The following is a 27,314-nucleotide window of genomic DNA, read 5'->3' as shown; positions in this document are numbered from 1 at the left end:
TGCGAATGGTCGAAACATAATTACGTACATGTTTCGTATCATGCCTCCTTAACTTCTAAACTAATTTGCGATTTTCTTAAATCTTACATATGTTTTGCACACCTGATGGTGCTACGCCAAAGAATTACGTAATTAAGATCTGATAAATCAGTTTGACGAAGTCAACCATTCTCACCATGTTTCGCCGACACAAATTTATGCTACACTGGCGCCGTCTACTTCCGTCTGTCAAAACAACGTTCGGTAACTCTTGTCCCACTTTACCTTAATCCCATCGACACTCATTAGTTCGTCGCCAACGGTTTTTATCTGTATGTGTCTCAACAACACAAACACTACTTAGCCTATGGGCATCTGGTTGTGTCGCAAACTTCAACAACAACGCCAGTGTGTCTTGAAGAAGTGATAACGATGAAGTGAAGATTTAATGGGAATGTTTATTGACAGGAAAAAACTGGATATTTAAACGAAAGCAGGGTAGAAAGGGCTTGCATAAGCCTTTTGGTAAATGATATTTCTTGAACGTGTACGTCAGGCGACAAATTGTTGAGTGTTGCGATGGATAAAGGCGGAGTGACAGCGCCTCCGCTTCCCAAACGGCCATCATCAGTGGTGATGAGGCCGAAACAGGGTAAGAGACGATATACTGACAGTTTAAAAGTTAGTCATTCGAGATGATCAGCAAGCGTGCATTCAGATTGTATCTTATAGCACCACATAACAGTTTCTGTGGTAATAGTTAAGTGTTGATGATTAAGAATCATTTCAATTCGTTTTCATTTCGTATAAAGTTCACATTAACAACAGCTGGCATGGGCACATTAATTTATGTAAGACAGGACTAAAAAAATTAAAAAGTGTAAAAACATTTGTGATCATAAGCCTTGTTAACGCTGTTTAGCTTGTTATGTTGTACTCAGGCTGTCATTATCTTCTTAATCAGGTAACCTCTTTAATGGTCATTTTCAAGGAATTTTTATTAACCACAGACAGTGTGATTCAAATTTTAATTTCTAAGCATTAACATTTATTTTTATCTTATTTGGATCAAGTTTCTTGGAAGTTCAATTTCTGACTTAATAAATAAACACAAAATGCATGCATTTAAGGCTATGTATCCCCTTGAAAATGGAGAATTCTTTGCTAGGTTGCCAGATGTTGTTCGTTAATATCGACCATTGCATATACATGTAAACAACAGACAGTTGTTACTCTGGTGACTTTTCAATTTAGATGTTTACATGATGTCATCCTTCCATTGAAGGATTTCAAAATTTACCATAAATTACACCTTTGTAATAAAATAGAAATGCATATATCTCTATGTTCTAATTTTTGTAATCCTTAATCTTGTGTTGTCAGGGCAGTACATCACTATTTTCTCTTCTTAGTTGCTTTCTTATAGATACTGACACATTTGAGATGGCAGTGTTTAAGACTTGTAATTTAAGTGTTTACCTGGTTAAGCATGGTCGTTCATAAGGCTGTAATTATATATATTTTGTTATATGTAGGTGCTTGAGTGGAAATTAGCATTTTTCAGTGTCCAGGGATGGTATGGAGAATTTTATGTTTTTACAATAGAACAGTTTATGAGATAATCAGATCTATTGGTTATAATATATGGACTTCAAAAAAGAACGGCTTTATCAGTGTAGTCAAAGTAAAGCATCATTGTATGTGGGTATAGCTATATGTAACTGCTGTGTACAGACTTCTCAGCATTCCCTAGTTCAACTGTTAAAATGAGACTAACTTATGTGCTTAAAGAGACCTACAGTGTACATAGCTGTCAGACGTGTGCCTCATTGAAGTTATTTTAAGCTTCATTGTAATGGCTTGTTACAGAGAAGACCACTTAGATAGGGTAGCACAATGGTATTTGTTTGACATCGTCCTTTGTCTACACATGATAAACAACAAAAGGAATTCTTTCTGAACATTTTAACACCCATAAGGGGAGGTATTGTTCTGGCATTGTTTGTCGTACATATACTTTATCTGGGTGAATAATGCTAAGGCTTATTCTAGTGAATGATCATGTGAGATATCTTGATTATTTTGGCAGACCTATTACCCAGCAGTCATGATTCTCTTAATCAGTCAAATAAGCACTTTTGCCATGAGTTAATGTAACAGTAACGTTTAACCTGTTTATGTAAAATATTTACACATACAGTAAGTGTGTATTTATGTTACACACTGCAACTTTTTATGCATGCATGTATATGTTATGTTTCATGGTGATCATACTTATACCTTTCATTTTTAGTAGAAAAAGTGCTGTCAAAGTAACATCATAAAGTGACTTGCTAAATCAAATGCAAGAAGCTCCCAAAGAAAGGGATATGGAAAGGGATTTTTTTTTTTGCTTTTGATCACTGATTATTTTTACGAATTCTTAATAATATGGATCAATTGTTTGGACAAGGATTGAGAAATTGTTGGAGTACTTATATTAACAAGTCTAACAAAGAAATTCTAACTTCTAATAAGTTATACTTTTCAAATTAATGAAAGTAAACCAATTTTTTAAGTGTGGCTTTCTTTGCAATTTTTTTTTTGTTTTCCTTTTTTTTCAAGCCTTTGGTTTAATTTGGGCACCCATTGGGGCAAATGCCTGAATTTATCCCTGTCAGTTGTTTGTTTTGTACAAACTGAGATTGATGCAATTATTAGAAAATGATCAGTACTAGTTTCAGCTCAAAGCCACCCAATTCCATATATACATTCTGAAGCAGTTATCTTGCACAAGTTATTTAACTAGAGTTAGTAGGAGGATGATCAAACAACATCATGTATACTGAATTGTCAGATGGTTTCAGTCTTGTTGCTAGCTGATATTATTGTAGATGTACATGCTGATTTACTACTGTATGTGTGAGAGTTCAATATGGCACGTGGTTAACCTGTCAGCTCTACTCTGCTCATCCCTCCTGTGACCAATTATCTGGGTGATGCATATGTCCCACATATTGGCATGATGCATGTACTGTAACACAGCATAATTTTATTAAGTAATTATTTATTTAGTTTATGACCGCTTTGGTGGCCTACTGGTTAGACCGTCTGCATTGAGGTTTGGAGACTTGTGATCAAACTTGAGTCGGGTCATACTAAAGACTTTAAAAATGGTGCTTGTTGCTGCCCTCGCTTGGCAATCAGCACTGTGAGGTTAGAGCAGTTTAATATGACTGGTTGGCCCGGTGTCAGTATAATGTGACTGGGTGGGGTGTCATGTCTGGTGTCTTCGACGTGATACTTCATTGGCGGCAGCACCTTGGCGATGTGGACTCGCTGTGCCACAAGAAGAGTATGTATATTTATACACACACCTAATGATTCATCGTCATATTACTGAAAAATTGTTTAGTATGACATAAAACCCCAATGATTCATGCATATGTGGACATAAATTAGTTTTATTAATTTTTGGGATAAAATGATTGACAAATTTGTAAGCTTCGTGCTTTTAGAATGTACCAAAGAAAGATAACAGGGGTCATCAACATGCATTCCCCACAATTGGACTACAATATATACTGTATATGTAATAAGTGTCTAGATTTTTGCTTCACTTCGGACTGTTTAAAATTTCTTAAATAATAAAAATCATTAAAAGAATGAAAAATATCAAATAAACAATTTGGGTCACTGAAGTCCATCTTCCTTTACATGAGTTTAATGCAAAATTGAGAGGGAACAAATAAATTTTCCGATAAATCAGTCTACAGAAATTTCAGCAGTTATGTTTGACAATTTTTTTTTTGTATGAACTTTGCTGTTCAATTTCAATCTGTCAGTCAGTGCAATCTGTCAGACAGATAAAAAAAAGCCTTGTCCGCCAGGCAAATCAGCAAAGAAGCTGGAGAGTTAAGCTGTCACACATTATGTACATTATGTGTCATCTATGTTAAAATGAACATAAATGTTGAGATAAAGTTGATCTCATTCCAAGTGCTGGGCAAAGTTGTACACAAAACTATTTTCGTTCATTTTTTAGAATTTTTACTGTTGCATAAAAAGTATTTAAAATAGGATAAAACACAGTGGCCTTTCAAGGATCTGGGTCTAAGTGATGTTCTATCTTCACAAGAATTCCCCTACTTTCCTTCAGAGGATTTTTGAAAATAATTATTTTGTTTAATATCATCTCTTTTGTACTAGGTTAGGATTACTTTCATACTGTCAGTTTTAATGGATTTTTAGGAACTCTATGCATGTAAGCCTTTGGAAAATATAATTTCAAAAACTCATGTTAGAAAATACATGTAATTGCTTGTGTGGAATTTCTTGGTAAGACAAAAATGTAAAAACAATTTAAAATATTTCTGGATGGACTTCCCTGTTGTGTTTCATTTGAGCCAATCATTACTTTGGTAATCTCTAGATTGTGATGAGTTCCACTGGGCTCTGCTGGGTTTCTTTGGATCATAATTCTGGTGACTGCTGTGAAAGTGAAATATTCTTTAGTCTGGTGTGAAGCACCAATTAAATAAATTTATTTGACTGGTGTTTTACACCATATTCAACAGTATTTCGCTTATACAATGGCAGCCAGCATTATTGTGGGAGGAAACCGAGCAGAGTCTGGGGAGACCAGTTAAATAATGAAAGAAAGAAATTTTTTAATTTCTTAATAAAGTAGTAATAAAGCTGTATTAATTAATAAAGTAGTATTCCAGAAATGGCCTAAAAATATTTTAAAAATTCTTCACTGCCTATCAACGAAATAAATAGCAAATAGTAGTCAGTACCTAGCCGCTAATTTGGTGACCCTATTTTGCCATGTTATAGCTGTTTGGAGTGATGTCACAAAATGTAGGAGAAGTCCCGTACCATCAGTATTAAACAATGTGACAATGAGAAAATACAAACAAAAACGCCTGGTACCCAAGCAAAGAGTATCAGCTCTGTTCCTTATTCAAAGGGCCGATGTTTCTTTTAGTTTAGTGCTCGGTCAAGGCTATTCATGGACACAAATGTTGTGATTTAGCGGCCCTGCTCGTCCTCATCCTGCATGGGTGTAAGCATTTGGGATAAAATGATTGACAAATTTGTAAGCTTTGTGTGTAAGCATTTGGCTTAGCTGGCTGTACCGACTTCAGGGAATTTACGGAATATAGCCGGACATTCTGATAGATAACAGACTCTTTCATGCAGATTTTGGGAAGATATTTTTGTAATAAATCTGACTTTGCTAAGCAAAATGATGCAATCTACTGTCATTTGGACTGGCTGTGTTAAGCTAGCCCTCGAGTCTCCCATTGTGACTTGGTACTTTCAGTGTAGTGATTGGCCAAGTTTATAAGGACTTTAACAACATGGCTACAAAGGAGTGAATTGTCCGTCAGTGCCATATCACCAAACTGAACTTCATCTTGACGACTTTGAAATCTTTATAGAATTTTTTACGTATTTTTCTGTGATAACTTTCCTATATCATTTTTTCAATGTATACACAGCAGCACACTATATATTCACTTTCAATAAAATGACGTACACATATGTGTAATGATGCAATTGTTTTGGTTATGGTTTCTGAAATACATACTTCTACAGTTGAATGCTGATATGTTGTGATCCATATACATGTACATGGTGTGCTACAGAATGGTGACTCATTACATTACCTTATATGGGCGTGTTATGCAGATTCACAGATGTTATCATTCCAGGAAGCAAAGCCATGCATTATTTAACTTAGGGAAGAAAAGAAGGGGGGGGGGGGGGGAACCCATTTAATCACTGTTGCTGCCAGATACATGTATATGTGTACATACATGTATCGTGGTATGTTATGTATCAGAGAGGAAGGAGATGTATTAGTTCCCTCAGTTGTATTAGAAAAAAATTGGCTTTAACTGACTGTGTGTCCTCTTTGGGGAATGTTGTAATGTTTGTCAGATGTGGAATGCAAGGCTGGGCTCTGGCTATGTTGAATGTCAGTGCCATGGAACATGCTGATGTTTACGTGTGTGTAGTACTGTAGGCCAAGTTTGAAATTTTCAAGCAGAGGTGTATACTATATAGTATGAACCGGTACCGTGGATTTCTCATATCATTATTTTCCTGTGCTTCCAACAGGGCACATGGCAGGGGTAAGAGTGTTAATGTGTTATACAAAAACATAAGTTGCATGAAGTTTTTAGATGGATATTTTGCAAAGAGTACATAGTGAGTACAACAGACTAACTACACAGAGTGTACATGTGAGGTACTGTCAGTCTTTGGAGGTGTATAATTTTTACCGACTTTGTATTTAACATACATCCCCGAGTTATGATGTTAGCATGAGGAGGCGTACAGAGTATTTACTTCGTGAGTTTCAGTTTTGGCAAATAAGACCAAACTCCCCTAACACTTGTATCATTGACTTTGTGAAATATACATGTATGCAGTACATACCCTAGTTCTTCAACCTTTTCAAATGCCACTGTGACCAATATTTTAAACATTCTGAGAGAACAATGAGGTCTAGAGATAAAATCTGCACAGTTTTATGACGCTTGCATCTTTATTGACACAAACAAATCATTTTGGGTGTCGTTTTCATAATAATTGTATGCCTAAATACCACTGAAATCATCAGGGTCAGTGTTTATTGCATGGAATAATGTAATGTTTCCAGTATTTTGTAGAAGCATAGAAAGTCTTTAACTGATATATGTGATGGCAAGTATCTTTTATGACATGCTTTTTAAATGTCACATGTTTGAAGAACACTGCATGATGCACATAGTTTAGTTGTGGATCAAAAGTAAAGTATTTGACAGCCACATATCTATGTAATGATCTTAGGAGGCCCCCGTCCCTTTCAGGCCATGCATGGGATGGTCTACCAGCAACCTGCGGATGGTCGTGGGTTTTCTGCCCGGTTTCCTCCCACCATAATGCTGGCCACCATCGTATAAGTGAAATATTCTTGAGTACAGTGTGAAACACCAATCAAATAAATAAAATAAATAGGTGGCTGCCGGTGCCAATGGGATTAGCACACCATCACAATGCAATGACCCAGGAGCCTCCGACCAATGCAGTCTCTGTGAGTTCAAGTTCAACTCATGCTGGCTTCCTCTCCGCCCTTACGTGGGAAGGTCTGCCAGCCATATAAGTCGTATAAGTGAAATATTCTTGAGTACGGCTTAAAACACCAATCAAATAAATAAATAAATGTAATGATCTTATTGTACACCTGCTTTTGAGAGAGGAAACAAAGGTGCCAACTATATGTACATGTGGATTGTATGTCAGTATTGACATATATAGCAGGTGCATATGTTGATATTATTAAATATTAGTCATTGTTTACCCTTCACTGTTGTAGTGTTTACAATGTTTAATATTGCTGTGGTAATGTTGTTGAGGTATGGGATATTATCCAGGTCATGTAAGGGATGATGTGTATGTTTCTGATGCGTTTGTGGACTAGGCTGTGTCCTTTTGTTTGACTGTCAAAAGCATGATGTTGCTGAAGCGATTCGTTGATATAACGCAAGTCTTTTGAACTGGAGATTGATGTTTCTTTTGTGCTATCAGTTCGCTATAATGTGATACTGATTGACAGGATACTGCAATTGTCAGTAACCCTCATATTTAGCCAGGCAGCTGCTTGGGTAACCGTAACAAACATTATCCCGCATCAGACAAAATATTCTGCTTTTCATTGGACAACAACGGTCATGTGGGGTACAGATATTTTCTCAAATCCTGCAGACGACGTTATACATGTATGTGTCTGCTGACTAGGTTATCTCCCTTTCTTAGGGTCCAACGATGGTCACATTGCTGAAGCGATACACGGGTCTTCTGCACTGAATGGATGGGTCTCTGCAGGATAAATTTGTTACATGGTGACTCAGTGATAGGATACACAAATATATGGTGACACCATATATTTGTGTATCCTATCACTGAGTGACCATGTAACTAATAGTAAAGGTCAGCATCCACATAAACATGCTAAAGGTTGAACCAGGTTATGGGATACCGTAGTTCTAGATATTAAGCTGTTTTAACATGAGTTAAAGTGTATTTATTTTTTCAGATGAAGGTGAGCAGACAGCTGCCTCCCATCCACGCTCACCCCCACCACGCCCATCCAGTAGGCCTCCCGCACCACCGCAGAGGCCAAGCTCACTCATGCCCACAGGTCAGTAATTACATGTACATATATGGCAGTACGCTGTAGCTGACTACAAATTCTAGGGTAGGATACTATTGCGGCATACCGGTACTCTTGCACTTTATATAGCAGGATTACAATGATACATTCTTCAAGGACAAGACAGCACCTGGATAAAACGTATTCAGTCAAAAGCAGGAAACTCAATCTTTCTAAAAAGTATTATTTTAATGACATTTGACAGAATAACATGTGGAACCAAATGATAATACTGCAGAAATGGCTGGTGAGAATTTTTTTCAATCAAATAAATTGCTATCAGATTTCGACTACTAAGTTGTGACGTAGCCTTTACCCATTCACTCCATGATGTGACATATGATAACACAGCAGTACTGCGTCAGACATCATTTTGAGATCATTTACAGCGATTTAGTTACGTGTAGGCGAAGGGACCATTCACACTGTGTTGTGGGGCAGGTCTGCATCATTTGCAGACCACCACAGACATAAAATCAGTTGATTTACAATTCGTGTGATATTCAACTATGTTATCACAACCCATGTCATACAGCAGCATACCGTCTTGGCCCAAATTGCAGTCATCTTCCCAACAGACCCTAGACATACATAGTTACTCTGTTCAAATTATACAAATACATTTTTTGTCGTTCGTTTTAGCGTTTTGTCAGCAGTTTTTAAATAACAAATGCAGTGCAAAATTCATCAGGGATGCACAAAGTTTTATGGAAATGAGAAGACTGCATCTCACCGGACAACGCTTAAAATTAATCATATTTTATATTATAATTTTTTTTCTCAGAATTTATTATAACTGAAGAATTAAATTTTATGCTCCTTCGTCTTTCTAGCATACAAGGGGTGTTTTTTTTCTGTTTTGTTACATAAAATACAGTAAAATTATTGAAAGGCCATGATCAAGTTGAGGTGCTTTCTCTGACGTCCACGATAACTAGGTCAGCACTGCTCTCGTCTTAGAAGCCACCACTACAAAACTGAAGCATAAAATTCAGTTGAATACCTAGATCAGCTTCAGTGGTGCTTTATTTCCAATTGTTTCAGAATGAAGCATGAATTTAGCTGTACAACAGAAAGTTGTCATTTTGAAAACATTTAATAGATGTCAAAATCACCAGCACAACCCCTCCAGAGTCTATAACCTGAACCAGAAATACCCCGGCCATGCATCTGTTGGTTACGTAAACAGGGCCGCTGGAGTTCCTTGTAAATGATAGACTATAGTAGGCCTGCTATATCAACAGTTCAGGCAGTGGAAGCAATTATTCTTCCAGTATGTCCAATTTTCCAAAAAAACTATATTTATCACTTGGACCTTCATTGGCGAAGTTCACAACTTTTGTCGGCCATTTTTGCTACTGCTTAGACTATTAAAGGAAAATACATTCGACATTAGAGAGCTAGAATAATTGTGACGTCATCTTGCTCCCGATAATGGAGACCTACTGAAGCTGTGTCAAGACAAAATTTCACTAAACTTTTACTGAGTTGAAAAAATCTTAAAAAATATCTAATGCTTTTTTAAGATATTTTGTATTCTTTCAGTGGACATAAACATTAGTCAGGTGCTGTCTTTCACTTTAAATGTTTATGTATAAATGTTTAAAAATGCACTTAAACATTCTGGAAATAAAATGTTTCAGAGTTAATCTATTCGTTCTGTTGATTGAGATTTTAATGCTGTTCAGTTTAAGTTTCAGCACCAAAAGTAATATTTAATGACATTTAAAAGTGAATTTTTGGGTTAAAATTTTAGGTCATTTACTTTTAATGTGCACACATGAAGGTCAATCACCTTCATGGACATGTAAGTCACGTTAATCTTGTGGCAACTTTCCATTGTATTTAAAATACAGGTACATGTATTTAGAATGATGTCAAAAAGTACATGTACATGTTGAAAGTGGATGCAGGACCCAGTGCAGGCAATCTACCATTGTGCGGGAACAAAAGTGAAAACGAATGATGGCAATCTATAATAATTTTATTACATGTATGGATAGGAATTATGTAATAATTGATGTATTTGTGCATTGAGTTCAAGCTTTTCCTTCATTTCACCATACCATCGTTACCTGTCTCATTTATAAGTCTAGGTTTTCAGTATTTTAAATGTATTATAATTGGCATACCAGTGATAATCTGTGCTCTGAAGTACTTGTACTCTTAGCAAATCTCACTATTAGGGGTAATTTCACAAAACTCGATCTGTTCATCCGTTTCTTTGAATTCCCCCCCCCCCCCTCCCAAATTTACCTAATCTATGTCATAATGCTAAGACATGTAAGTTGCATGAAACAGTGGTGCAAAATGTATTTTGTGAGGAGTTTTACCTGAAGTAAGCATTTATTGCAGGTGCTACAAATGGAATTGCTCACAATGCTGATCAGCCCGTACCAAAGTTACCTGCCCCTCCTGCCAGGCACAAGGGAGCAATTAGATCCCCTTCAACTGCTGACAACAAATCAGGCCCTGCCAAAAAGTGAGTCATCTTCTAATTGTTCTTTGCCTTCATCAGGTCATAGTCCAGTGAACCTTATCTTTCAGAGAGCGATGTCCAATTAACAGTGACTCAGTAAACAAATGAGGTGTGAGAAGTAAACAATGCAAATAATGTGAACCTCTGTAGATTTCTGAAGTTCGAAAAGTTGTGTTTTGTCTTTTGTAATTATTGGTACAGTTTAATATTAACTTGTATCTATTTGCAAACTGTGTATAACTTGCAAACAAAAGAACAATAATTCTGTTCCTGAAGTTATTTAAACCATATGTTCAAATGACAAATTTATGTAGCTTCCTTCATTTCTTGTAAAAATTCTTTTTGTGATACACACTTCAACTGAAAAAGTCGATTAGAATTTATTTTGATGTTGGTTGAGTAGCCTGAACAGTACTGAATATTATGTCAAAACAGACATTTAGTTAGTTAAGTGCAACACATTGTCTATAAAGTGAAACAAAGTTATGGGTATCCATCCTTCGAGTAAAGTTTAAATCAATATTTTTTTGTTTGATTTGAAATATAGCGATTGTATATTAAAGATTAATGAAGAAGAGAAGATTACTTGTACTTTCTTTGCATGTGCTCCATAATCACTGGCTACAGTGTACATGTACTAAGTGCAGGAAAAATTCTTATAAGTTTTGGGACAGATATTAGTAGTACTGAAAGCAGAATATTATATTTTCTTTCCCAGCTTTTTGGAAAAGTGAAGATATAAGTATGTTGTTCATTAGATGGACTAACCATGTGAGAGAAAGGAAACTAAACATTACTGCTACATTTACTTGTATAATGGCTGAAAAGAGTAGACCAGGTGTACCAAAAATTAGAAAAAATAGGGTAGTTTAAATAACTAAAAAGCAAAATTTGGCTTTCGAACAGTTTGCAAAATTTAGAAACACAAGAGGGTTCAGCCCATCGTTAAGTTGAGGGAGTACAGTGATGTGAACCTTGGATTGCTACATATTCGCATACAATTAAAAAGTACATTGCATTCAACTCACAGCAAAATATGCAGCATTCAAACTATGCGGAGAGTTTTACAGAATGCCGAATTACAGTGTACATTCATCATTTTAAATTAATCCCAAAGATGCAAATTGTTCATTAAAGTATACTTGACTGGTTTTACAAGCCTGTGGATTGTTGCCTGAGTGACCTCTGACCTTATGTGAAGTTGTGATGTGCATGAGTGAGTCCCGGTATAAAAGTGACCCAGGCAGGAGTAAAATACATGTAGTGAGGGGACGGATATAGCTTGATATTAAATGGCTGGCTGACATGTTAAACCAGCAGGGAGGTGTAGAATCAGTCTACAAGAGAGGTTCGCCACTTGAAGTAGTTACAGTACACCTTAACTCATCGGTAATAACTGGACAGGTGAAAAATAGACTTTCATTTCAGTTAGCCATTGATGTTGAAGTGTTACAAGTACATACAATTTGTATGTACATGGCTGTTGTTGTTGTAAGAGGATGTACATGTGGGCTACATGTACATAAATACACAATATAGGCACATACCTTTATACATGTGGTTTGGAAATTAATCCTGCTCAGGTCTCTTACTGCAGCATGTTGGAAGTACAGATATCACACAAAGGGTGACAGTGTGTCATTATGCAAATACCACATCTGTGGGATAAGCTGTGTCTGTCACTGCAGTGGGCTACAGTATTATGACATCTTAACACTCATATATATATATATGTGTGTGTGTGTGCGTGTGAACCGGGTCTTATCAGTTTCAACCAACATGTACATGCAGATTTTGTTTCCTGTTACAAGGTTTACTAGGTGGTACACTACTTTTATATGTAGTATACTGTATAGCAGGTGTAAGTTACGGTGGAATTTATTGATCTCCGATCTTACAATCCAGATTTAGTAGTTTGCAGTGTGGGGGTGTTATAAGGCTCATGATAAGACGATTGTAAATGACACAGGGTGAGTTTGCTACCCCACTTTGTTACACCAGTCTGTATGGATATGTTCACTCTGTGATACAGCAGTGAACTCATGGTAGGGGCTAACATTTACAAGGTGGTACCCTCAGATACCACACTTGTTAGCTCATGGCTACACTGTCCAGGTAGGCTGGTATTGTATTCATTTTATTGTTTCAGGTACATAGAAGCAACTTACTTCATGTCTGTGGGCGAACAGAAAAAGGAAAAGTTATTTTTTGATTCATCGTTGTTTGATGTTATAGACAAGCTGTTTACATTGTCGTAGGAAATTTCGGCCAACTTTTGCCAAACCTCTGGCAATCTTTACCACACGTGATTTTGTACACCATATTGGTGGAAAACAATGTTTGTAAGGAATGTAAGACTACATGAATGAACAGACAAACATCGTAGATTATCGTCACCAAATCACATTAATATCGACAAGGCATACTTAGTTGATAAGATTTATTTTGATTTAGGACATTTGAATCTATTGACATCCAGACTGCCAGACTAGATCTATTGATGTATTACATATACAGTAATGTTCTGATATCCTTCATGTATATATATTATATGGGGGATTTGAAGCTACAATCAGCAGTGATTCTTACTGAAAGAGCATGAAAAGACAGCCATCAGGTAGTCATGTTATTTGAAGGGAAAACTGTACACTGGAGCTAGATTATACAAAGTTCTGTATTTGTATACATACCTGCCTCGGGGCCTTTGAAGAGAAATTTGTCTGTGTGATATTAAGTCTACATTGTGTAACATCAGGACCCCTACATTGTAGATTGTGGTTAACTTAAATTTAACAGAAAACTTAATGTCTGCTGGTTTTGTGAGTCATCAGCCAGAACATTCCCTCTTAATGCACAACATATATACATATATATAGTTAGATCATTGACCCACTTTTTATGTAGAATACATACATGTTTCTGTACCACCCTGCAGTCTAAGTAAGGCCTTCACCTTACAACAGAGCCCAAATGCATGCGCTTTGCATAACTGTGTTGATATTTTTTCTCTCTATAGATTCAGAAAGTGGTTGAAACTGATGTTGTCAGACAATCTCAGGTGTTGTGAAGGGGTATAATAATATACCTGAAACTTTCTTTGTATTGCTCACAGATCAGCACGTTAAATTTCAATGCCTGGAGGCCCATTTTAGCAGTAAAATGTTGTATTTCTCACAACCTTTGTTTGTATTATTCTAGGCGCCCTGAGATAACCATTGTTAGTGCCCGTCCTATGAGCCAGGTGGGGTTCAGACAAGAAGCAGCAAGTTCTGATTCTGGGTTACCTCCCCCTGCATGTGCTCAAGCACCAGAAAGCCCCAAACCTGGTAATTATATACATGCATATTCGTATAACGCATATGTATTCAAATAATTCAGAAAATCTAAACCATATCAGACCTTGACCAATGAAGACACCTCCTGCTCTGGCTAGTTCACCTTCAGCTTAAAGTCAGGAGTGGGCAGGGATGGAGCCCATGGCGGAGGTGTTCACATGCTAGCCCAGCACAATGACTCAGGAGCCTCTCATCAATCTGGCCGCTGTGAGTCCAGCTCATACTTGTTTCTTCTGGGGTTGTATGTCGGAAGGTCTGTGACCAACCTGCAGATAGTCTTGTGGTTCCCTTGGGCTCTGTTTGGTTTCCTCGTCGCATAATGCTGGCTGCCATTGTGTAAGTGAAATATTCTTGAGTACAATGTAAAAGATCAAACAAACAAGTAAGTAATCAGATAGGAGGTTTTTCTGGGGATGAATTTGAGTTTTTGTTGGCTCTGGCCAGGTTCGTCCGCTGGTAAACCTGACCAGTGTTACATGTAGTAAAAGTAATTATTCTTAAGTATTAAAGCCAGGGAAATAAATAAATTAAAAAAATTAAAAAAGAACTTCCTTTAAATGACATAACCACATCTAGCATAAATTTCCTCAAGGTGATAATTAAATTTATCACTAAATTAAGTTTATTTTAAGCACATGTCAGCTGCCTGTGCTTTATTCACACCCATAAAGCAGTAGTGTGGTTATGTGGCGATGGAGGAATTATAATGAGCGTGATTTCTATTGTGCTTTTGCTGGTAGGCTAAACAGGAAAACTTTTTCAGAAATGCTTTTTATTTGTTGGGAATATTTAAAGGAAATTTGAAGGAAAATTTATCTCATACTATGTCTTGTTTCAGCTTCCAGCGACATGCCCAGTGTGCCTCCCCCGCGGCCCAAGTCTATGACTGGCTCAACCACCAGCTCTGGCCCACCAGCCCGGCCTAAATTACCCTGTCGACCTGGGCGGCCAAATCCTTCGAAACCACAAGATGCCTTACCCCCTGATCCAACAAACCTGATTGATCTGTCACAGGAGGACTCGGGAGTGAACACCCCTGTCCCTAAACCCCGCCCAAGACCGGCGGCGAGATCCACCGTCCCCACTCCCGAGGATGGCAGTTCAGAACCAACCCTCCCATCACCGATTAAGCCTATGCGGCCAACTATTATCAGGCCTATGCCAGGTCGTAGTGGTGAGGAGCCAGCTCAGGAGACACAGAAAGAAGAGCAGGCTCCTGATGTTTCTTCGGAAGAGCGCTCAGGACCAAAACTGCCGTCTTATATTCATACGACGGCTTCTAATGATGCAAGTGTTAATGAACTCAAAGCTGCCTTTGAAAAACGAAAGAGTGGCATGAGTCAGCCTGCCCCTGCTCCAGCTATGGCACCTAAACCTAAACCCAAACCCAAACCAGAAGTTGCCCAGAAACCAAATGCCCAGGCCAAACCAGAGAGTGATAATCTGTTGACGCCTGTAAACTCTAGTGAAAGTGCTGAGGAGAAACTGATGGCCAGTATAAATAGTGAACTCTTTGGAGGCGATGCATCACCGACGCCGCCTTCAAGGCGAAAACGACCCACGATTATCAGGGCAGGGGTGGTGGCTCAAAACACAGGTGATGGTGCAGAGAAGTCAGAGAAGCCTGAAGAAGGAGAGGCCAGTAAACCGGTGGCCCCAGTCAAATCTCCGGTGGGGCGCCCTCAAACGAGTCCTAAACTACAACAAAGGCAGCTATTTCAGGAAGACAAAAAACCGTCAGAGGACACAGAAAAGTCTGCCCCTGCTAGACCTAAACCTGCTGTTCGAAAGTCTACCCCGACAGGGCCCCCTAAATCTATCAGTGCTCAGGACTTGGACTCTGCTCAGCTAACCACTCCCCAGCTGGACCCCGCCAGTAAGTCCCTCACGCCTCCACCCAGGAAGCACAAGACTGGGCCCCCAAGGCCTTCACAGGGTCCTTTATCAGGGTCATTTTCTCAGTCTTCACTTTCTCAGTCTTCACTTTCTCAGTCCTCACTCAGTAATAAGGCAGACTCCAATCCCAGCTTGGCCTGTGAGAAAGAACCTTCGAAACCAAGCCGGCCTCGTGGGGCCCCGCCATCTCGCCCCCAGACTGCCCCTGCCAAAGCTCCACCCACCAAGTCTACACCCGCACCCATGTGAGTCTAATCCTAAGATATTTTCTGGTTGCTAGGCTTTACCTTAAAGTGCCAAATTGAAATCATTTTTTAGCTCTCCAAAGGGGATATTCCATCATCGATTTGGTGTGTACATATTAAATACCATAAATTACTGAATTCCTGACTTATGAGTGTATTGTGTATTAGAATCAACATTAAATAAAATGTTAGGGGTGATACATATATCTCAAAAAGTACTGCAGGTATTGAGATCAGAGTTTGCACACATGTAGTGCACAATAGCATGAGAGGGATATTCCATCGTTTATGCGGGGAGTACATATTAAATACCATAAAGTACGGAATTCCTGGGGCCTCCTTGGTTCAGTTGGTTAGCGTGCTAGCGCAGCATAATGACCCAGGAGCCTCTCACCAATGCAGGCGCTGTGAGTTCAAGTCCAGTTCATGCTGGCTTCCTCTCCGGCCGTAAGTGGGAAGGTCTGTCAGCAACCTGTGGATGGTTGTGGGTTTCCCCCGGGCTGTGCCCGGTTTCCTCCCACCATAATGGTGGCCGCCATTGTATAAGTGAAATATTCTTGAGTACGGTGTGAAACACCAATCAAATAAATAAATAAATAAACTAAATTCCTGACTTAGTGTATTGTGTATTAGAATCCACATTAAACAAAATGTTAGGGGTGGTATCTCAAAAAGTACTGCGCTCAGGGTTTACACACATGTAGAGCACAGTAGCACAAGGGGGATATTCCATTGTTGATGCGGTGTTTGCATATTAAATACTATAAATTACCAAATTATTGTCTTAGTTTATTGTGTATTATATTCAAAGTTAAAATGTTAGGGGTGAAATCTCAAGTACTGCATGTATTGACCTGAAGTTTTACAATGATATAAAGCACAATGACCATGGGTTGTTCCATCGCTGATGCACTGTGCACATATTAATTACCATAAATGACCAAATTCAGGATTTCAGTACTTTATGTATTTAGCTGAAGTTTTGCATTCCTATGCCTGCTGCAGACGAGCTATTTGGTAGCCTTGTTAACATTTCTAAGTTTATATGCAGAACCTCTCTTCAGGAAAGGTTATAGTATTCTTTTCAATTAGTGTTAATCGGTGCATATTTTATATTTGTATTGTTTTCTTGTCTGCTTTTTCATAGATTTATAGACAATCTGTTTAGAGAAAATCAAAACAGAAACATAAAGCATACTTTTAGCTGCAAATGGTTCCATTCTGTGGTTAAACCATAGGCTAGCTGCAGCTATCAGGCCATTTAGCAGTGAGGTCACACGTAGCGTTTCTCCGCTTCAGCTCTGACCTACATGTAAGTCAGGAGGTTTGTCAGGTATCCAGATAATAGTTTTTAACTCCAGGCACCTCAGTTTACAACACCCATAAAACTGATCTTTGTTGTATTAAGTGAAAAAAATTCTTGAGTACAGCTTTATGGGCCACTCCACTAATTGAATACAAATTTACCAAAAACTGCCTTTAGTTTCAAAAGAAAACATAAGAACTCAAGCTTTACCTTAAACAATTAGAGTTGTGTCACGTACAAGTGCATGGGGACATAATGGCTAATCTTCTTGCTAAATGGCTAAACTTATTAAATGGCCAAAGTTATTTACCTGGCAGTTTTGTCCTGTACCAAACAGTCAGCCTCCGGCACTATTTGGTGCTGGACAATGTCCTCATTATGCTGCTTATTTCCAGATGCACATGTACTTGTACTGATCAGCTAAAATTGTTTCACATGATTCTATTTTGTTCGGTTTTACAAGCTAGTACCACAGATTGTACCAATGTGATCACAGCTTCATCCATTTTACCATAGTAACCTTGCTGGTGTTTTATTTTGCAGTGTATCTTCCTCAGGCTCCACCAGACAGGTGATCATCCATGAAGTCTATCCTCAGTCTGAAGGTATCCTCATAATCCTGAAGTCATGGGTGTCTAGGTATTCAGTGTGAGGAAATGATCTGTCCTATGTTTTTACCTGTTGTAGATTACATGTAGGTGAAAGCATAAGAAAGTTTTCCTCAGATTTGAAGAACTGGCGCCAGTTGCATGAAGCATGCTTAAATAGTGTTAAAGTGCCCCTTAGATAAGTGCAGTTCATGCAGTGCTACAATGCACATTATCTTGGTAGTGAAGATCTTACTTAACTAAGTGTGCTTCATGAAACTGGCAACAGGCTTAATACTAGGAGAGCTTCTCATAAATATATGTATATATCTCATAATAAAAAGCCACTTAGATAAGTGCAGTTCATGCAGTGCTACAATGCACATTATCTTGGTAGTGAAGATCTTACTTAACTAAGTGTGCTTCATGAAACTGGCAACAGGCTTAATACTAGGAGAGCTTCTCATACATGTATGTATATACCTCATGTTCAATAACAAATCATGTACATGTATGATACGACCTATATATCTACATTTACAGTGTGGTAAATGAATCTTGACATTTGTTGGACATCTCTTGACAGTGTAGGAAACTGTACACCAAAGACTAAAGATCTTCGTGTAAAGCTTGCAGATTCTACATTGAGTATCACATAGTCATGAGTCCCTTAATTACGATTACATGTATTTCTGCTAATGGTTTTATTGTGATTTTTGTAACCCAGTGATTCACATTTCTAGTTATTTCATACGATCTGTTGTAGCTCCCAAATTGCCCCCCAGGCCTGGACCTGGACACCCCTTGTTCCATTACATGATGGACTGTCCCTATGGCATCGCTGTGGCAACGCATGATTATCAGTCTCTTCAGACAGACGAATTATCATTTAATGTACGTAATAAATATCTGTATGATAACTTTAAGACTCAGGTTGGAATTAATTACAGACACTTTTTTTGTATTTTATTTGAAAATCATTAATGTCAAATTTAGATGATGTTCTATAATTCTCTTGGATTTTAGCTCATTTGTATATGGTACAAGCGTAGCTTGTGTTGTTCCCTGAGCATTGGCGACGGCATCCAATAATAGAGAAAATAATTTTAAACAAAATGTTGGGGGGGGGGGGGGGTGGTGGTATCTTGAAAAGGACTGCAGGTATTGAGCTCAGGGTTTGCCACACATGTAGAGCACATTAGCACGAGGGGGATATTCCATCGTTGATTGGATGTGTGCATATTAAGTACAGTAAATCACAGAATTCATGAGTTTGTGTTTTGTGTATTAGAATCAATGTTAGACAAAATGTTAGGGGTGGTTTCACAAAAAGTACAGTATGTATTGAGCTCAGGGTTTGCACACATGTGTAACAGAATAGCACAAGGGGAGTATTCCTTCACTGATTGATTGTGTGCATATGAAGTACTGTAAATTACTGAATTCCTGATTTAGTGTTTTGTGTATTGGAATCAATGGTAGACAAAATGTTAGGGGTGGTATCTCAAAAAGTACTGTATGTATTGAGCTCAGGTTTTGAACACATGTGTAACAGAATAGCATGAGGGGGATATTCCATTGTTGATTGGGTGTGTACATATTAAATACCTATAAATTACTGAATTTCCTGACTTAGTGTACTGTGTATTAGAATCACGTTCAAACAAAATCGTAGGGTTGGTCTCTCAAAAAGTGTTGTATGTATTTACGTAAAGCTTTACATGCATGTAAAGCAGATTGACGCAAGGGGGATGTTCCATCGCTGGTGCTCTGTGAGCATGTTAATTACCGAATTCACGATTTCAGGTCTTTATGTTTTGAGTTCAAGATTTGTCTCACACAGGCAAGCTCTTTTGGTAGCCTTGCTGCCAATTCTAGGTTTTATCTTACATGAACTTTGACCATGTATGTTTGTATCATTTATAGATAATTTATAGTTTCTCAGTAAATATGCACACATGTGTGTAATTGTGTACTTTTTCCAGGAAGGGGATGTGATTGTTTTACTCAGACAAGTGGATGACTCGTGGTTTTATGGGAAAAATGGGGAAATAGAAGGCATATTTCCTGGTAACTTTGTCAAAGTGATGGAACCTCTTTCAGCACAGGTATGTTAACTTTGCAGTGAGCTCTCCTTGTTGATTTATTTGTAACAACGAAGTAATTGATGTATTGAGGATTGGTTATGTGGCATCTGTATTGATTGTGATGCCATACTGTGCATTTGTAAAGAAGATTTTTAGCTGAGTTATTCTGTTTGTTTTTCAGTCTGTCTGTCAGATTTTTGACGTTCTGTCTTTTATCAGTCATTCATTTAATGATGAGCCCTTTTGGGGGGAAGTTTCAGTTATTCTGAATTTTAAGGCTTGTTTCTCATAAAATTAATTTTTCTGTATTCTATCTAAAGTTTATTATTTAAAAATTAAATTTTAGAAGCACATAAAGGCCTTAAAATCATACTTTTAAAAAACATTTAAGTTTTTTGATAAGAAATTAATGAAACTTTACCACAAACTTCTAAGTAGCCATGTAAAGGTGGTTGAACCAATCAGAATCCAGCAAAATGTGTCACTTGAAATATGATAAACTTTCTCAACTTTATGTGAAAATATGGTAGCTTTTTAAACCTTTAATAACCCCCTTTCCTCTCACCTTTGTATTTGTATTTCATTTTAAAGTGTAGTGGTATTTCAGTGGAGGAAGTATGTGCTTCATACAAGGCTGTCATTAAATCATCCGTCATTTTCATATTGTTGTGGATGAAAATGGAAATGCTCAGCGTGATCAATGTTATTATTAATTATGTTTAAAACAAACTTTGTGTGAATTGGAAGAAAATTCTTTTTTAAATGCCAAACTTGCATGTACTTTAATTATTTTTGTCTCAAATATTATATACGAGAGGGTCATTAGAAAAAAAAAATAGCTAACTGTAAGAAGAAGTGAATTGCATGCTACCATTGTGTGTGAGATTGTGTGTGACTTCAGATGTGTCCCTTGTTGTTTTTTTACAGGGAGTTCAATTACATGATCAGGCTTCTGCTGGTGCTCCTGCTGATATGTTAGTAGACTTCGGGGACGGAATCGACCAGGACACAGCAAGTGGGCCACGATGCCAAGCCAGATTCGACTACGACGGCGAAACCAGTGAAGATTTGACATTTTTAGAAGGGGAGATAATTAAGCTGTTAGAACATGTGGGTGAGGATTGGCTCAGAGGGGAGTTGAATGGCAAGATTGGTATTTTCCCTGCAACATTCGTGGAAGTAATTGAGGATTTACCAGCCACCCCAGGGGACATTTCAGGCGACAATGATTGGTCAGCAAGGAGCCAATCAGATAACAGTTTGGTTAGAGAAGCTATGTACACCTTTAATGGAGAAGAAGGAGAATTAAGTTTTAAGGTAAGTGTTCATGTTCTTCTGAAAACATCTTGAACAGCCAAGGAAAGGTACATGTAGCCTGTGTGAAAATTTTGAAAGATCAGTCAAAAATTAACAACATGCTCTTTCATTGATATTCTGAAGGGTTCCTTTAAATTTCAGTTCTTGAACGTCTGTACTCATGGTCTATGTTGATATTTTATACCTTGATATCTAATGATGTTCTAATACTTATATTTTCAGGCTGGAGATAAAATTCAGCTGATCAGCTACGTCAGTGCTGATTGGTTGTTTGGAGAAGCCAATGGAAAACAGGGAAAGTTTCCGTCAGCTTTCATCGATGACATGCCTCTCCATTTGCCGCAGTATGTGGGGCCAAAGGTGAAAAAAACTGTGAAGGAGACTGCTGCAGGAACACAAGAGGCATCTGAACATGTAAGAAAGGAAAAACGAGAAGAGAAAAAAACAGAAGAACAAAAAAAGAAACAAAAGGAGAAATACGAAGAGAAACGAGAAGAAAAACAACAGCCTCCAGCCGAAGAACCAAGAGTACAGACTCCACAAGTAAGGAACTGTGCAGAATGAACAGGTGATCTGTACAAAACTGGATACATTATGAAAGACTGCATGAAGCTTGTCACTGCAGTTTACCATGGGAACGGGCATCAACTTTACAAAAATGTATTTGTCTTCTGTTGTAAGGCACCAACTTTAAAACAATGTGTTCTTTCTTTCTTTTGCTCTTGGCTATCAACAGAAGAGCAAAGCCGCTTAATCTCTATGCTGGTTTTCATTTCTTGGCCCATTGTAAATGATACTTGGCAGTCTAATGCTCAAATCCAGTACATTCCTTTCCATTTTTTTTCTTCTTTATTTTTTCATTTTTATTTCCACTATGTAGCACACAGTTTTTGTGCAGAGTGTGCAAAGTAAATCCCTGGAAATGCATATAGTCCAGCACTGCTCTCTGAAAGCAATGTTTATTTTCTTTCCACTGGTCTTCACATAAGTCTAGTGGGCATTGTATCTAGCTGCCTGTAGTTCAAATCCAGTTAATTCCTGCCAATTTTTTTCACTTTTTCCCCCCATTAACATGAACTTGATAGACATCAGTCTAGTAGAAGTGTTAAAAGCTCAGTAGCGTGGTCCCTGGCATCGCTGTGGATAACAGTTTTGAATTCATGTTTGGACTTTGTGTCAGCTTGTGTCAGGCTATCGTGGTTCCTCTATCTACCTGGTTTCTCCATCCTCCAAACCTAACCATTGTTGTACAGTTTTAAGTATGGTGTAAAAGATAAATCACATAAATAAATGAGTGTATTGTTGCTTCAGAGTGACACATCCTTGGATGATGAGGCTTACTCTATTGCTATCCACGAGTTTAAAGGTGAGACAGCTGATGACCTGAGCTTCCGGGAGGCAGACAAAGTGATCCTGCTGGAGTGGGTAAATGATGAGTGGCTGAAGGGAAAGTCTGAGATGACGGGTAAAGTGGGCATCTTCCCGGCAGCCTATGTACAGATCATTAAAGACCTGAAGAAAAAGGGTAGGTAACTCTGCCGACAAATACGTATACATATAACACATGTATGGAGGCTGCAAATCCGTGATGACAGGCAGAGTGGGCATCTTCCCGGCAGCCTACGTACAGATCATTAAAGACCTGAAGAAAAAGGGTAGGTAACTCTGCTGACAAATACGTATATAACACATGTATGGAGGCTGTAAATCCCTGGTGATAGGCAGAGTGGGCATCTTTCCGGCAGCCTACGTACAGATCATTAAAGAAAAAGGGTAGGTAACTCTGTTGAGTATATAAAACAGGTATAGAGGCTGTAAATCTGAGATGATGGTCAAAGTGGGCATCATCCCAGCAGTCTATGTACAGATCATCACGGACTTGAAGGAAAGGCTTGGGGTGAATATGTCCCTATCTGCTTGTATTTACCATGTATGGAAGCTACATGTGTGAGATGATGGGCTAAGTACAGGCCACAGACCCCCCATTAATTTTCCATAAGTGACAACGTTAACATTTAGCACTGTAGCTGAGTCCCAAACATTCCGAGGCCAATAAGCTTTGGTGCATACCTGGCCCAGCCTATGAGAAAGAAGCCATAAAAATCTTGACAGGTTGAGCATCAGAATCTGAACCTTTCTATGCCGGCAGCTGGGACGCGTGCCTTGCAACTCCAAGGGAACGTCATACCCAGCCTCATCACCCCCTGTCTCCGTGTGTCCTCTCATCCAGACCTTCAAATTTTCATCATTGAAACTCATACCTACCCAAAGCTTAGATAATTTCCATCATTTTGATACCAAGTATGCACCTGTACACCAAATACGGCAGGGTGGCAGCAAAAAAAAAACACTTAACGCCCTTAAATACACAGAATGACATTCGTCCCTCCCGAAAAACGGAAGCTGTAATGGGGTACTGCATCCGAGTGGGTGTCTTCCAGCAGCTCATGAACAGATCTTAATAACCTGAAGAAAAAGGGTAGATAACTCTGCTGAGTATTTACTTGTGGATAACATATTTATGGAGCATAAAAGGAAACAGCTAAGGTTTGTATGTAATCTGGATCATTACTGTTATGTGGGCGAAGAATTGTTGAAACCCCGTTCGGTAGAGATATACGTAATACATGTATTAAAATCAGAAAAATGAGGTCTTTCTCGTAGTTAATTAAATAGAAACCAGATGCTATCTGTGCATTTTATTTGTGTCAATCTCAGGAAGGTTATGAGCTATGAGAAACCATGACCTGTTTAATGAAGCTTTGCCAACTCTGCCTTGTCTGTTTACTACGATGCTGCATGTCTTCATTATATGTCGTCATGGATTTTGAACTGAACACAGGATGCTACGGCTTCATTAATCAGTGCTTGCACAATAGGATCATTCCTGGCGATTCTAAGTTTTTGAAGTTATGATTGTGATTGTAGGTCAGATTTTACTTATACATAAAGGTGGCCTATATTATTGGACAGTGTATCAATCAGTAACTTTTCTTGCCATGATCATACCGATTCAACAGCTGACAACAGTGACGTGAGAAAATTTTTGTGGCATATTTTTGTAAACAGTTAAGTTGCACGTCTTTGCTTTTGTTGAGTTGAAAATTAATAACTAGCAGTTTGTGTGAAGCAAGTATTTGTACTTAACGTTAATATTGGTACAGTTGTTAAAACTTGCATCCATCCTATTGTAATGTTTCATTTTAAAGTTAGGACTATCATATTTGTGGAAGTGGCCGATGGTGAGTAATAATTTATTTGTGTATGCCTTATACCGCTGAAGAAGAAAATTGCTCTGTATTGGTGCAAATTTGACTGCAGGTTCCAGAGTAGAACCCAAGAGTGAAGAAGAAACAAGAACGAAAGTGAAAGCATTGTATGAATTTACTGGGGAGAATTCACAGGAGCTAAGCTTCAAGGTAGGAACTTGCAAGGTCTCTACTATTACTGTTTCATAATGACTGACCATAATGACACCAATGCTTGTATGTCATTAATCAGGTCTTCTATCATATCCTATCCATGTAATCAGTGTCTTCTATCATGTCCTATCCTAATCAGGTCTTCTATCCTATCCTATCCACGTAATCAGTGTCTTCTATCCTATCCTATCCACGTAATCAGTGTCTTCTATCCTATCCTATCCACGTAATCAGTGTCTTCTATCATATCCTATCCATGTAATCAGTGTCTTCTATCCTATCCTATCCACGTAATCAGTGTCTTCTATCCTATCCTATCCACGTAATCAGTGTCTTCTATCATATCCTAACCACGTAATCAGTGTCTTCTATCATATCCTATCCTAATCAGTGTCTTCTATCCTATCCTATCCACGTAATCAGTGTCTTCTATCATATCCTATCCTAATCAGTGTCTTCTGTCATATCCTATCCTAATCTATGTCGTCTATCCTATCCTATCCATGTAATCAGTGTCTTCTATCCTAATACAGTGTTCTGAAGAATACTGGCAGGAAATGTGCCTATCAGAATTTTTGAACCTATGTTTCCATGATACTGTAACACTCTATCCTTTGAATGCTTGTAGTCAAGTTTTATGTCTCAACAACACTTAAGTATCTGGAAGAGCACTATTTTGGTGACATTGGTATATTTTTCAAGGTCATTAGGGTCATGTAAGATATTTACCCTACAGTTTTTCATTGACTTTAACATATTTTTTTCAAGGTCGGGCCTGTTCCTCCTTCGCCTTATAACCACGCAATCTCTTGTAACTGTGTTTATGGCTGAGGGGTTCCTCCTTCGCCTTATAACCACGCAATCTCTTGTAACTGTGTTTATGGCCGAGGGGTTCCTCCTTCACCTTATAACCACGCAATCTCTTGTAACTGTGTATATGGCCGAGGCATTCCTCCTTGACCTTATAACCATGCAATCTCTTGTAACTGTGTATATGGCCGAGGGGTTCCTCCTTCACCTTATAACCACAGAATCTCTTGTAACTGTGTATATGGCGGAGGGGTTCCTCCTTGACCTTATAACCACGCAATCTCTTGTAACTGTGTTTATGGCCGAGGGGTTCCTCCTTGACCTTATAACCACACAATCTCTTGTAACTGTGTATATGGCCGAGGGGTTCCTCCTTGACCTTATAACCATGCAATCTCTTGTAACTGTGTATATGGCCGAGGGGTTCCTCCTTGACCTTATAACCATGCAGTCTCTTGTAACTGTGTTTATGGCTGAGGGGTTCCTCCTTCGCCTTATAACCACAGAATCTCTTGTAACTGTGTTTATGGCTGAGGGGTGTTTTAGTGCATTGCATGTGTTTTTATTCCTTTGACATGATCTTTATTTACAGGAAGGTACAGTGTTTTTGATGCATGGGCCTATGGGTGGTACAGATGACTGGAGGACAGGTGAAATAGACGGGCAGGTGGGACTCTTCCCAGTCAGCTTTGTGGAGGAACACATGGATTAAGGAACCACAGTGACATTCCTAGGCTCCTAGACCCAGGCTGATGAAGTCCACTGACTGCTGAACGCTAACCGTACCTCACTTATTGTACACACTAAGGGAGAATCTTCAGAAAGATTTGATATGTGACTGGGCAACCAAGTCTATATATGTCCCCTGACTGTTGAGTACAGATCATAACCCACTTGTCGTACACACTGAGGGGTAGCCTCTTAAACAGATTTGATTTCTGGCCTAAAGTGTGACACTAACAGCCCTAAATGAAATGATGTCCACTATAAACTTTTCAGTTCTGACCATTCTGAGCTGCATGTACTAAGGGGTAATTTTTCTGAGTACTCCACTGTACATACTGAGGTCTGTGAGGAGATTCAGACACCTGGTTTCAAAAATTTAAAAAAAAATTCTCCACACAGGTGAATCCTGACATGAGGAAATATTGCAGCGAGGTGTTATTGTAATATGAATGTCTTGCAGGACGGAGGAGCTTAAAAGTGCGAACAGCAACTTTTGTGACCCTCGAGCATTCACGCTATACATGTGGTAATAAAAAAAGGGTGTAGCCCATTAGTGAGCCATGTGGGTGGGTACACAGATGAGGGGTGGGTTGACACATCTGATACTTTGAAGTGCAGTAGTTCCCTTCACCTGTTAACCTCACAGCTGATTTACATTAAGTGATACTATTTGGACCAATCAGACAGATAACAAAATGGATTGACTGTGAGGTGGAAGATGTTATTTTTAATTCAGAGTTTAGAACCAAGTACCCTTATTCCCCAACCTATTATTTCATATGAAAGAGAAAGTTCAGTTGCAGAGTTTTACTTTGATTTTGGAGATAATACTACATTGGTTGGATTGGCCAATTTCAGGGCTTTACAAAAGTATAATTTTATCAGTCAGCACAGAATAATTCCTTCAGAATATGCTTGAATAAACACATTGAAAACATGA

At 38.4% G+C, this 27,314-nt stretch overlaps 1 protein-coding gene across 2 annotated transcripts; it reads left to right on the top strand.

Moving 5' to 3' along the window:
* Positions 1 to 387: 387 nt before the first annotated feature.
* On the top strand, positions 388 to 27,314 carry LOC135472938 (SH3 domain-containing protein 19-like). Of its 2 annotated transcripts, XM_064752677.1 has the most exons (13): positions 388 to 631; positions 8,048 to 8,152; positions 10,520 to 10,646; positions 13,842 to 13,969; positions 14,817 to 16,119; positions 17,969 to 18,030; positions 18,779 to 18,906; positions 19,998 to 20,120; positions 21,027 to 21,416; positions 21,639 to 21,959; positions 22,728 to 22,941; positions 24,738 to 24,835; positions 26,241 to 27,314. In XM_064752677.1, the coding sequence occupies exons 1-13, from the start codon at positions 559 to 561 to the stop codon at positions 26,358 to 26,360; spliced, it is 3,192 nt and encodes a 1,063-aa protein (XP_064608747.1). In that variant the 5' UTR covers positions 388 to 558; the 3' UTR covers positions 26,361 to 27,314. The 2 variants fall into 2 exon arrangements, with proteins under 2 accessions (XP_064608747.1, XP_064608748.1); XM_064752678.1 differs by lacking the exons at positions 388 to 631; positions 8,048 to 8,152; positions 10,520 to 10,646 and adding an exon at positions 12,654 to 12,758.

Source organism: Liolophura sinensis, chromosome 8, assembly GCF_032854445.1.
Source record: "Liolophura sinensis isolate JHLJ2023 chromosome 8, CUHK_Ljap_v2, whole genome shotgun sequence".
In the NCBI taxonomy this organism is placed as follows: Eukaryota; Metazoa; Mollusca; class Polyplacophora; order Chitonida; family Chitonidae; genus Liolophura; species Liolophura sinensis.
The sequence above is the reverse complement of the archived record's forward strand: the minus strand, read 5'-3'. Positions and strand labels throughout refer to the sequence as shown.